Source organism: Chlorocebus sabaeus, chromosome 27 (genome assembly GCF_047675955.1).
Source record: "Chlorocebus sabaeus isolate Y175 chromosome 27, mChlSab1.0.hap1, whole genome shotgun sequence".
Classification (NCBI taxonomy): domain Eukaryota; kingdom Metazoa; phylum Chordata; class Mammalia; order Primates; family Cercopithecidae; genus Chlorocebus; species Chlorocebus sabaeus.
The window spans coordinates 26,187,262-26,199,146 of record NC_132930.1 but is presented as its reverse complement, the minus strand read 5'-3'; the positions used below and the strand labels follow the sequence as shown (position 1 = coordinate 26,199,146).

Below are 11,885 nucleotides of genomic sequence, written 5' to 3'. Positions count from 1 at the left end.
GTGTACCATGACATTATTTTGAGGAAATAAGCACTAAATTGGATTTGCTTTTAAGATGTGACACAACTCTTTTATTATTATTATTGACATTCCCAAGCCATGCTATCTTGTTTCCCTATGGCAAACCAGAATTGGCCCAAGTCTTCTCATAGGCATGGGGCAGGGAGTAGAACTGGAGGGAGAGTCAGAGTTCATGAAGAACTCAGTGTGGAGGGATTTAACTCTGATGTTTTCCTAAGGGAATATTTTACACACACTCACCTTTGGATCAGAAAAGGCATTTCTTCTGTATTCTGCCATTGGTCATTCTCTTCATGTGGCCTCATGTGTAATTAGTTGAGAAATTACTGGTTCTGACTGGTTTTCATTACCTTCTCCTTCATACACGTTGTTCCAACATTTAAAGGGCAGGGTTGACATGTTGACAGTGAAAGCAAACGTGCCAGAATGGGGCACAGAACAGCATGCAATCTCTCCTCTTCACTGAGGAACAGCACTAATAATACAAAAGAAGAGGTGCACACGAAGGGTGCATGTCCCTGGCACAGAAGAGGCACTTAATAAATGTTAGACGTGATTGTTTTCTTTCCTTTATTTGAGATAGGGTCTTGCTCTATCACCCAGGCTGGAGTGCAGTGGCATAATCATAGCTTACGGCAGCCTCAACCTCCTGAGATCAAGCTATCCTCCCACCTCAGCCTCCTAAGTAGTTTGGACCACAGGCATGTGCCACCACACCCAGCTAATTTTTAAAAATGTTTTGTAGAGATGGGGGTCTCGTATGGTGTCTAGGCTGGCCTTGTCTCAAGTAATCTTCCTTCCTCAGCCTCCCAAATTGCTGCAATTGCAGGTGTGAGTCACTGTGTCTGGCCCATTATATTTCTATTCATAATAAGAATGATGTTTCTTGTCTTCCTGCCCACACTCCCAGTGAGGATCCACTTTTTCCTGTTACCCAGATGTTTCTAGATAAAATGATAAGATACAAGATTGTACTGTGCGATTCCCTGGTCTTACTTTAACTCCCCAGGGGGCTTCTGGGAGAACCCCGGGCAGGCAAAACATGCTGTAAGTTTTTTCAGGCATGTTTGAAGTAATCTGGTTGGGTAAACAGTGATCACACAAAACCTGGCTTTCTAGGGAGGTTAACCTGAAACCTTAATTGTTTTCAGAAATTTTCTCTTCAGGCTAACCACTCTATTTCCTGGCAGAATTTAAGTCTATCAGTTTTCTGAACACATGAAGAGGAAACTATTTACAACTGGCATTCCTGTACAAAATGTACAAAGTTCTGTAGCAGAGAGCTCTTCCACGTGGGTAGGAAGAGTGCTTTTCAATGCATTTCCTAAAACTGGTGCTTGACAATGCTCATTTGACTTTCCAGTGTATTATACATTAACAAATGTGAAAAGGATAAGAGGTCAATGGTTCAGTGTCTCGCTTGCGTGGCAGTCACTGATGTTACAGAGATCACTGTGAAATGTGAACTCCTCTGACTTCTCTGTTACTTGTTTCTAACTTTGCTTTCATCTTCTCATTAGGTTAGGTGGTAGTAAAGCATATGATTAAGAATCCAAGCTTAGGAATCAAAGTCCTAGAGTTGAATCTTGACTTTGCCATTTTCTACCTCTCCAACCTGGGGTCCATTACCTTTTCTTACTGGACCTTATTTTCTTATAAACAAAGTTGCCAAATTAATATCCACCCCACAAAAAGTATTGGAAGCATGAAATATGATACTATATGAGAAAGTGCTTCATAAAGTGTTCAGTTGCAACTTCAGAAAACTCAACCCAAACACCTTAAGCAAAATAAGAATGTATCGACTCATATAATGAAAATAGAGCATCTGAACCCATGCCAGTGGGTTCAGATTTCACTCTACCCTTTATTTATTTATTTATTTTTAGAGGCAGGGTCTCACTACATTGCCCAGGCTGGAGTGCAGTGGCTGTTCACAGAAGTGATCATAGCACACTATAGCCTTGAATTCCTAGGCTCAAGCAACCTTCCTGCCTCAGCCTCCCTAGTAGCTGGCACTACACATGCACCTATCACTGCACCGAGCTCTCACTCTACTTTTATTCCACTGCCTTCTGTATTGGCTTTATCCTCAGACAGCTTCTCCCTTAGTGGAGCATGATGGCTGCAATAACTCCAGCCTTTTTTCTCCAGTTTCAAGTCCAGCAAGAAAGAGAGAATGCATCTCTTTCAACAGTACCAGTGAAAGTGGCATTGCATCTCATTGGCTGTGAAGGTGGATCATCCCTGAACCAATGCAATAGTATGATTTATCATACCGAAGCCACAAGCTACCTCTGGAGCAGGAGATGAAGTCAACACCACCTGCTGGACTGAAAGTATAGTGGTTTCTCAGAAAGGAAATTGGGAAGCTGTTACCAAAGGAAGAGGAAATGAATGTTGCCATGGTAGGGGACGAGAAAAAGGCAGACTTCCTCTAGAATGCCATCAAAATGAAAGTAAGTCTAGGCTTTAGCACCAGTCCTAGAATACCAGAATGGACACATGCTTTCTTGGACCCGAAAAGAAATAAAATTCAGTCAAGTGAAGAAAGTGTCATTTAAAATAGTAGCTATCTTAAGAACGAAAGCATTCTTAAAGCTTCACTTTAAAAATCATAATATAGATTCTTGTGGAAGATGGTAGTTACACAAAGATTAACAATCCTTTGTTACAACCGCTTGTAGTAGAACACATCTCCCCTATGATTTTTTGTTATCTTATAAATAAAGAAATATTGTACCTAAGTTGGAGGCATTCTTCCTCTTGCTTTCAGGAATGTCCAGCTCTGCCTATGGAGTAGCCACTCTTTTATTCCTTTACTTTCTTAATAAACTGGCTTTCATTTTAAAATAACATAAAATAAAATAAACAAATAATAAAAATAGTAGCTATGAATGTATATAATTATGATTTCAAGAACTGAATGAAAATATAAATGTTTTACAAATGGGATGAACGATTGACAATAAGCAACTAGACTGTTGCAGGGTGGGGCGGGGGGGTGAGTGGCATGTGGAACTCTGAAAACTCATTAGTCAAGGACAACTACACCTACCTACAGAACGCAGAGCTGCAAGATTGAGCTACTGTGCCTGGGTTCTCAGCGGGCCGGAAGGAAGGACGGTAGGGTGGAAGGGCTGGAGTCTCCGAGTTCTGGGAAAGTCTCCCTCTTATCTCGCAGAATGCCTGCCCCTGGATAAAGATCATTAGTTTGAGTTTTTCCAAGATGATTCTAGGAAGCTCCTGCTGGTAAGTAATTCACCCAGCCCGGGGTGGAGTTCAGAGACTTAGATTTTTTATAAGCTTTCCTGCCACCAAAACGGGTGTTTGGGACCTCATGAGGCCCTGTTCAATCCTCCGTTGCTGCGCTCCCCACTCTGTACTGGATGCATCTATTGATGCTGCTGTCTCTGTCCCCGGAGTATGAACCCCCAAGGTGACTTATGCAGCTTTGGGTGCCCGGCACACAGCATAGTGCCTGGAATGGATGAGCACCCAATAAACATTTGTTGAAGGAATGCGGGAGGAGGGGCAGGCCAGCAAGCAGGCTGCCTGGTTTTTCCCACATGGGCTTTTCTGGGAAAGAAGAGCTTCTATTTTTGGAAAGGGCTGCTATGATTGAGAAAAGTTCATGGTAGCAAAAAAAGGATGGACATCAGGAGGGAAACACTCCGAGTTCTCCCAGACAACACATTTTTAAAAAAGACTCCTTCATCTCTTTAATAATAACAGTAACGACAATGACAATGATGATTATTTATGAGTGCGGCTAGTGCCAGCCACTGTGTTCTCACTGGGCGAGTGATGATCTCAGTGGATCTTCACGGTGGGTGTGCGGAGTGGACAGCATCACACCCCCATTTTACAGATGATGAAAAGGAGGCACAGGGAGTGGTGCAGCTGCTCCAGGCGTACACAGATAGGAAGTGATAAGGCTGGGACTCTGCAGCCTGTGTCATCACGACCCACCCGCTGCTCTGCTCTCAGGTATGACAGCACAGCTCCGCAGCAAACACCGTGCACATTTGCGAGGTGCCCATTTCCATGCAGCAAAAATAAGTCAATAAGTTATTGACTTAGAGAAAAGCAAAGGGCCTCTCAATAAAGAGGTCATTGTACACCTCTCCAAACAGGCGATTTTCTTTCTCATTTTTATTCCCCTGCTGTGTACTGAAGGTCACTGGCTACAAGGCGGTGAAGTCACGGAATGAAATCTTTGGCCCAAAACCCCAGAAATGGGAGGGGTAGGGGAGGTGGGGACAGAGCGGGAGGAGGTGGAGGCGAACCAATTCTACAAGCCGGGGCTGTCTGGCCTGCTTTTCCTCCCTAAACCAGCCCAATGGCCTGCCTCCCTCATGCTGACCACTCCTCTGGGCTGGCCTCCTGCTGGGCTAACAGCCCAGGCTCCAGGGACAGCCAGCATTCCTGGGCCGGCTGGGTGCAGCAGTCTTTTCAGGAGAGAAAGCTCTCTTGGAGGAGCTGGAAAGGTGGGTGCTAAGCTGAGGTTCATTTTGTTCTTCTTGGAGTGTGTTTATTGAGTCTGAAGTTGGGTTGGGGCAACAGGCCTCTTCTTGGGAACAAATTGCATCTTCTTGGGAGGGAAATGGACTTTCTCTGGCTGCTCTGAGGGGTTAGCAGGGAGGTGGAGTGAAGGGAGAGGAAGGCAATGAGGGGAGGAAGAAACCGTTCCTCCTGTGGATCTGCAAAGACCAGTCCAAGAGGACTTTAGTGTTAGGAAAAAGAGCTCCTTCTAGGAGCGAGCTGAGGGATGAAATACACCCAAGGCTCAAGAGGGGCAGGTTCTTCCCAGATACAGACCCAGGAAGGAGATAAAGGCTTGGTGCCTCCATGTGGTTCAGGATACAGGCCCCTGTCCTCTTTCTTTGATAACACTGTCCTCCCCTCCAGATCCATGTACAAAGGAGGCCCTTAAAAAGGTACTTGGTCATTTCACAGCTCAAACTGAGCAGGAGGCTGTGGGAGAAGAATGAAGTTGGTCCCAAGGGGAAAAGGTGTCAAAGGCTTAAGAAACAGGAAGTCAGAGTTTACCTGGGTTTAAGAGAGAATTTTCTTTCCCCCTCTTCCTCCTCCTCTTCCTCTTCTTCCCTTTTTTTTTTTTTTTTTTTTTTTTTTTTTGAGACATGGTCTCATTCTGTCACCCATTCTGTCGCCTAGCACCCAGGCTGGAATGTAGTGGCATGATCACCATCATGGCTCACTGCAGCCTCCACCTCCCAGGCTCAAGCGATCCTCCTACCTCAGCCTCCTGAGTAACTGGGACTATAGGCACATGCCACCACACCCAGCTATTTTTTTATTTTTGGTAGAGATGGGGTTCTCTCTATGTTGCCCAGGTTGGTCTCACACTCCCGGACTCAAATGATACTCCTGTCTCTGCCTCTCAAAGGGGTGGGATTACAGCATAAGCCACCATGCCTGGCTCTTCTTTTGGTTTAAGAGAAAAACATCTCCTTAAAATATTTATTTCCCAAGGATTCTTGAAAAAGAAAGCTCACTGACACACCCAAAACAATCTGGTTTTACTCCGTGCTTTTACGGAGAACTTTCTAAGCAGCAGAGCCCTTCTGAGTGGCACGGCTGTCTTAGGAGGAAGATGTCTTTGATGATGGGGAACTTCATGTCCAGGTCTGGCAGGAGAGTTACCCCGCTTTCCTGCCTACTCCCTGGGGCTTTGGGGTAGTAGTACCACACTGGGCCATGTCATTTAGGTGAGTCCTTGAACATCACTTTCTCTGCTTCTCCCTCTTTCTGGATACTTCTTCTTGGAGCCTTTCAAGGGCACCTCCTCTCACAGTGTCCACAGCATCTCTTAGCTAATGGTCCTAAAATCTCTACCAGCAGCTTCTCTCTGATAGCTAAGAGCTGCTATTTCCTGAGAACTTTCTATGTACTGGGCTCTGTGCTAAGTGCCTTAGATGAGAGATGTGCAGTGTGGTGCCTAAACCTTGGGCTTGGAGCAGACACACACTTTCAAATCCTGCCTTCAGCTCCTTATTGAACACATCACCTTGAGCAGGATACACGCCTCTCTGTGCCTCAGTTTCCCACACTTTAGAATGGGGATAACAGCTACTGAATAATGTTCTTGTGAGGATGCAGGGAATTAACCCACGCACAGTACTTACAATAGTGTCTGGCACCTCTGTTCAATAAGTTTTAGCAATTCTAACCATCTCTTTTAAGCCTCGCAGCAAGCCTCTAAGGTAAGTCTGTATTAGTACCCCTATTTGCAGATGAGAAAACTGAGGTTCACAGGGGATGAGGCAGTGCACAGTCTGCAGTCCAACATTTACTCTGCTACTCAGCAATAAAAATAATAACTGCTAACCCTTAGAGTAAGTGGCAGAGTCAGGCTTTAGATTCATGAGGTAGCTCTAGAATCCATCCCTTTAATCACCACACTAAATTGGCTTTCTGAAATGGGTTATATAAAGCATATCTACTCAATCTTAGAGTTTCTTAAATGGCAGCTAGTTTGGTGTTGGAAATGCAGTTGACCTTTAAAGCAGTTCTTTGGAGGCAGCACCGATCCCTCTGAACATATCTTGGTGGTATGGCTGGCCTTATGCTACAGGTAAGGAACCTGAAGCTAAGCATCAGTAATCCCATGAAGTCACAGTTACAGTTAGTATAGGTTGGAATTGGGATTCAAATATGTACCTGACTTTATAATTCCTGGCTGGGCTCCAGAATCTTTGATGGAGGTTTCTTCTTTCTTTTCTTTTTTTTCTTTCCTCTTTCTTTCCCTCCCTCCCTCCCTCCCTCCCTCCCTCCCTCCCTCCCTTCCTCCTTCCCTCCCTTCCTTCCTTCCTTCCTTCCTTCCTTCCTTCCTTCCTTCCTTCCTTCCTTCCTTCCTTCCTTCCCTTTCTTTCTTTCTCCTTTCTTTCTCACAGAATCAGAATCTCTTGGGGTGGCGCCTGGGCATCTGATTTTTAAAAATCTGAATCTGATGTGCAGTCAACACTGAGAACCCCTGCCAGCTTCATCTCCTCTTCCAAGTGCCAAACCCAAGTTTCCAACTGTCTGCCCACCTGTCTCCCCACCTGGGCACCCGCCAGCATCTCACCCTCAGGAGACTCCAGCTGAACTCATCCTCTCTCCCTGCTTCTCCAGAACAGGTCCCACCCTCCCTCCACCCAGTCTCTCCTGCTGGGAACCTTGGTCATTTGTACCGTGCCTTCATCTACCAGCCTGCCAGTGCTGCCTGGTGTGTCTCTTAAACCCATGCCTTCTCTGTGTGCACTGCCTCCACTTTGGTAAAAGCCTTCATTTCCTGCTTGGGTTACTACAATGCCCCCTAACTCATCTCACTGTCTCTATTTCTGCTTCTCTGTCTCTTCCTAGGCTACTCCCATTCTTTCTCCCCTTTCCTCTTCATCCCAAAGTCCAACCCACATCCTTTTACCTGTAGGACTTAAGGAATGAAAGACCACCTCATCACCCACTTTTCTTCTTAAAAACTTCCACTGCACTACCTGCTGAGATGGCCTTCTTACTCAACTTGGCTGGAAAACTCCTACCCATCTTGTGGAACACAGTTCAAAAGTCACCACCTCTGAGAAGCCTTCCCGGAGGCTCCTACGGAGATGGGTACTGCCTCCTCTGTCCTTCTCCAGCACAGGCCCCGTCTTCAATCGTAGGATTGTGCTGGAATGATTGGATGCCAAGTTTGTCCCTTACATAACTCCTTATGCAAAATCACATATTATATATTTCCTATTGCCAGGTGTGGGGCCAGGTGCTGGGGATACCGATGAATAAAACTGAGTTTCTGTCTTCAAGAAGCTCCAAGTCTACTGAGTGTAGCAGAGAACACGGAGAAGGCACTTCGGGGAGAAGGCATAGCACATGCAAAGCCACAGAAGGCAGGGACAGGGTTGTCTGTGGGGGAGGATGGAGGAAGAGGGTAACAGGAGACCAGGTGGGGAGATGAGAGAGGGCCATGAGACACCCCTCATGCTCCCTGAGACCCCCTCCACGCTATGGAGATGGGACTGGAGAGGACCATGATCATTTGCGACTCAGATCCTTGTGGGTTTCTTCAGATTGGGTCGCAGCCATTTTTACAGCCACAACACCTAACACAGTGCCCGGCACACAGCAGACCCTGGACAAACGTTTGCCACACGAAGGAATGCCCACTGGGCCAGGAAGCCCACTGGGGACTGGGCGGTTGGGTCTGCGACAGTGGGGTCCCTGAGAGTCCATGTTTCAAGTAACTAAGCCTCACTCTGCCCCCATCTCCGCGGGGGCGTCCCGCAGGTGCCCGACTCCAGCCATGCTAGCGCTGCTGTGTTCCTGCCTGCTCCTGGCAGCCGGTGCCTCGGACGCCTGGACGGGCGAGGACTCAGCGGAGCCCAACTCTGACTTGGCAGAGTCGATCCGAGACATGCACGCCAAGATCACGGAGATGTGGCAGGAGCTCACGCAGCGGCGGGACGACGACGGCGCACTCCACGCCGCCTGCCAGGTGCAGCCGTCGGCCACGCTGGACGCCGCGCAGCCCCGGGTGACCGGAGTCGTCCTCTTCCGGCAGCTCGCGCCCCGCGCCAAGCTCGAGGCTTTCTTCGCCCTGGAGGGCTTCCCGACCGAGCGGAACAACTCCAGCCGCGCCATCCACGTGCACCAGTTCGGGGACCTGAGCCAGGGCTGCGAGTCCACCGGGCCCCACTACAACCCGCTGGCCGTGCCGCACCCGCGGCACCCGGGCGACTTCGGCAACTTCGCGGTGCGCGACGGCAGCCTCTGGAAGTACCGCGCCGGCCTGGCCGCCTCGCTCGCGGGCCCGCACTCAATCGTGGGCCGGGCCGTGGTCGTCCACGCTGGCGAGGACGACCTGGGCCGCGGCGGCAACCAGGCCAGCGTGGAGAACGGGAACGCGGGCCGGCGGCTGGCCTGCTGCGTGGTGGGCGTGTGCGGGCCCGGGCTCTGGGAGCGCCAGGCGCGGGAGCACTCAGAGCGCAAGAAGCGGCGGCGCGAAAGCGAGTGCAAGGCCGCCTGAGCGGAGCCCCCACCCGGCGGCGGCCAGGGACCCCCGAGGTCCCCCTCTGCCTTTGAGCTTCTCCTCTGCTCCAACAGACACCCTCCACCCTGAGGTCTCACCTTCGCCTTTGTTGAAGTCTCCCCGCAGCCCTCTCCACCCAGAGGTCTCCCCTATACCGAGACCCACCAACCTGCCATCCTGAGGACCGCCCCAACCCTGGGAGCCCCCCACTCAGTAGGTCTGAAGGCCTCCATTTGTACCGAAACACCCCACCCACGCTGACAGCCTCCTAGGCTCCCTGAGGTATCTTTCCATCCGGACCCTCCTTCCCCACCCCATAAGCCCTGGGACTACCGCCTTCGACCTGACGATCTTCCCCCTTCCCACCTTCAGGTTCCTCCTAGGAGCTCAGAGGCCGCTCTAGAGGGTTGTCTGGAGTCCCCCTACCCCCACCCCTCCCCATCCATCACCGCTCCCGCGGCCAGCCAGTCCGTGCAGCAGAAGCCAGGCCAAATGCCCCGCGTCTTCAGCTGTTTCTCATCCACCGCCACCCCACTGAGACCTGCTCCTGTGGGGGGATGTTTGGCAATCTTTGTGTTGCACATTAAAAATTCAGCAATTCAGTACTGCGTCGGGGCCTTGGTTACTTTTTTTCTTTATTTGTTTTAGGCTTCTCTCCCAAGCTGAGCTTTTTTTTTGTTTTGTTTTTCCTTTTCTTTTTTTGGAAGTGGCAAACATACTTCCCAAATCCCTGCAGGACTTCTCCTTATCCTCTGCCCCCACCCCACTAACCCTGCTGGCAACAACGTTCAGCCACTGTTTGTCTTGCCCTTCCGTGTGACTCCAAGAAGAATATCACCAGAATCACTCAGGGAAGTTTAAAAAAAAAAAAAATACAGCTTCCTAGGCTACATCCCAGAGCTGTGGAATCCAAAGGGAGAAGAGAAAGTTTATTTGCAACAAGCCTCAGGATGATTCTGACACTGGAACCTCTGGCCTGAGAGGGGAAGAAACCTTCAATCTCACCTGGGCTGGTAGCTTGTCACATCTGCCTCTGAGTACAGCCTTAGGTCCATTTTCCCAGATATCAGAGACAGTGCCAGGGAGGCCAGGTGACTGCATCTTGCCTAAGCACAGAAGAGTAGGGTTGGAATGTGACGTTGTTAGCATTTGGCAGGACCAAAACCAGAGGAAAACGGAGGCACGGGATGGAAAGGTGGTTGATTTTGATGAAGGCTTGTAGGGAGTTTAGCTTTCTTTTGAAACTTATAATCTATACCCATGCTAGAACAGTCTTGTGCATACACCTTCGTTCACAGAATAAACGTACTTGCAATAACTTTTTAGCCTCTCAGGGTAGCCTCACTTCCTAGCTGTGACTTTTCCACCCTGGTTACTGGGAGGCAGCTTCCATTTCTCCCAGACTCCTAAGGCAGTGCGACCGACTGAACCACAGCCACAAACCTGTCCCCAGGGGTTATTTTTACCTCTAACTAGCACTAACTTGTTATTTTAAAATCTTTTCTTGAACCCAAGTGACAACTGGAGCGAAAGGCTATTGCCTGGTGACTTTTTTCCACCAATTGGTTCTTACTGGTTTGAATACTAACTTGAACTGTACTCATCAGCACTGAAAGGGGATGAGCAAACAGTGTCTCTAAACCTCCCAATCCTGATCTCAAATATCTCCCCAATTACAAGTTGCGACGAGGCAGCTATTACATGGGGACAGAGGATGGAGAGGATTAAAATGTCAAACACCCATCATCTACTCTGCTGTCTCGATTATGGGAAATTCAGGACCATCAGGGGAGGTGTGGACCTTTTTTTTTTTTTTTCCCAGAAGGAGGCTGACACTTCTTGTCAATTGCATTCTGTTCTTAGTTTCTCTCTTCACAACCCTTGACCCTGTAGATGGGGTCTGAAGAGGCACCCTAGCAGACTCACTCCATTTCTGTTCCAGGAATGGGATGGATAAATTATCCTATGGGCCTCCAGAGCCAAAAAACCAAAATGAAACAAAACAAAAATCCCCAAAACAAAAAAAGCAAAAAACAAACAACACACACACACACACACACACACACACACACAGAAGAAATAATAGGAGGACAAGTTACAGTTCATTGTCAGGGCAAAGATATGCATCTAGCATGATGGTTAACAGGTCAGACTCAGGTAGAAAGGCCCATTTGAACTTCAGCTCTGCCACACTCACAAACTGTGTGACCTGAACAAGTCACTTAACCTCTCTGAGCATGGGTAAAATAAGATCATCATACCAGATTGTTTTGAAGATTAAATCAAATGTTATTCATGAGAGGTGCATAGCATAGTATGCACAACAAATAAGGACCTAATAAGTATCTAATTAATAACAATGGCTAAGATCCAAAAAATAGCTACCTACTAATAAATAGATGGGACTGCCTTGTAAGGCAGCAAGCATCATGCAACCAGGATTCAAATGAAGGACAGTTGCTACCTCTGAGGTTCCGGAGAAGGATTTCTGCATCCATTGAGAGACTAGATGACATGAACTCTGCGATCCCATGTCTTGCGGCGAGGGGGCCTAGGATGAAGGGAAGATTGTGGGCCATAAAGGCAGACATCTGGTTCCTGGCACAGAACCATATGTGTGCCACCAAAGCCACCCACTGGACCCCACTTGGCCCCTGGAGTCTATTTTTACTCCTCTCATCTTACAGATCTATTTTGTTAATCTCCTTATATTTGCTGTTTTGACTTCCCAGCCAGCTTGCTAATCAGTTTGCCTGTTTGACTCACAGGGTTTGCATTTGTCATTGGGACTGAAACACACGCTTGTTTTGATTTCTTTTTGTAAAATTAGAAGCGT

The 11,885-nt window shown here is 48.2% G+C and overlaps 1 protein-coding gene across 2 annotated transcripts; it reads left to right on the top strand.

The window, feature by feature from the left end:
• The first annotated feature begins 4,385 nt into the window (after positions 1 to 4,385).
• Positions 4,386 to 9,651, top strand: SOD3 (superoxide dismutase 3). Of its 2 annotated transcripts, XM_073012490.1 has the most exons (3): positions 4,417 to 4,511; positions 6,939 to 7,252; positions 8,308 to 9,651. In XM_073012490.1, exon 3 carries the CDS (start codon positions 8,324 to 8,326, stop codon positions 9,044 to 9,046), a length of 723 nt encoding a protein of 240 aa, XP_072868591.1. In that variant the 5' UTR covers positions 4,417 to 4,511; positions 6,939 to 7,252; positions 8,308 to 8,323; the 3' UTR covers positions 9,047 to 9,651. The 2 variants fall into 2 exon arrangements, with proteins under 2 accessions (XP_008015932.2, XP_072868591.1); XM_008017741.3 differs by lacking the exon at positions 6,939 to 7,252 and having other exon boundaries at positions 4,386 to 4,511.
• The last annotated feature ends 2,234 nt before the right edge of the window (positions 9,652 to 11,885 follow it).

Bases quoted from the DNA above. Each gene is read 5' to 3' on its own strand.
- SOD3 (XM_008017741.3), top strand. From the start codon at position 8,324: ATGCTAGCGCTGCTGTGTTCCTGCCTGCTCCTGGCAGCCGGTGCCTCG.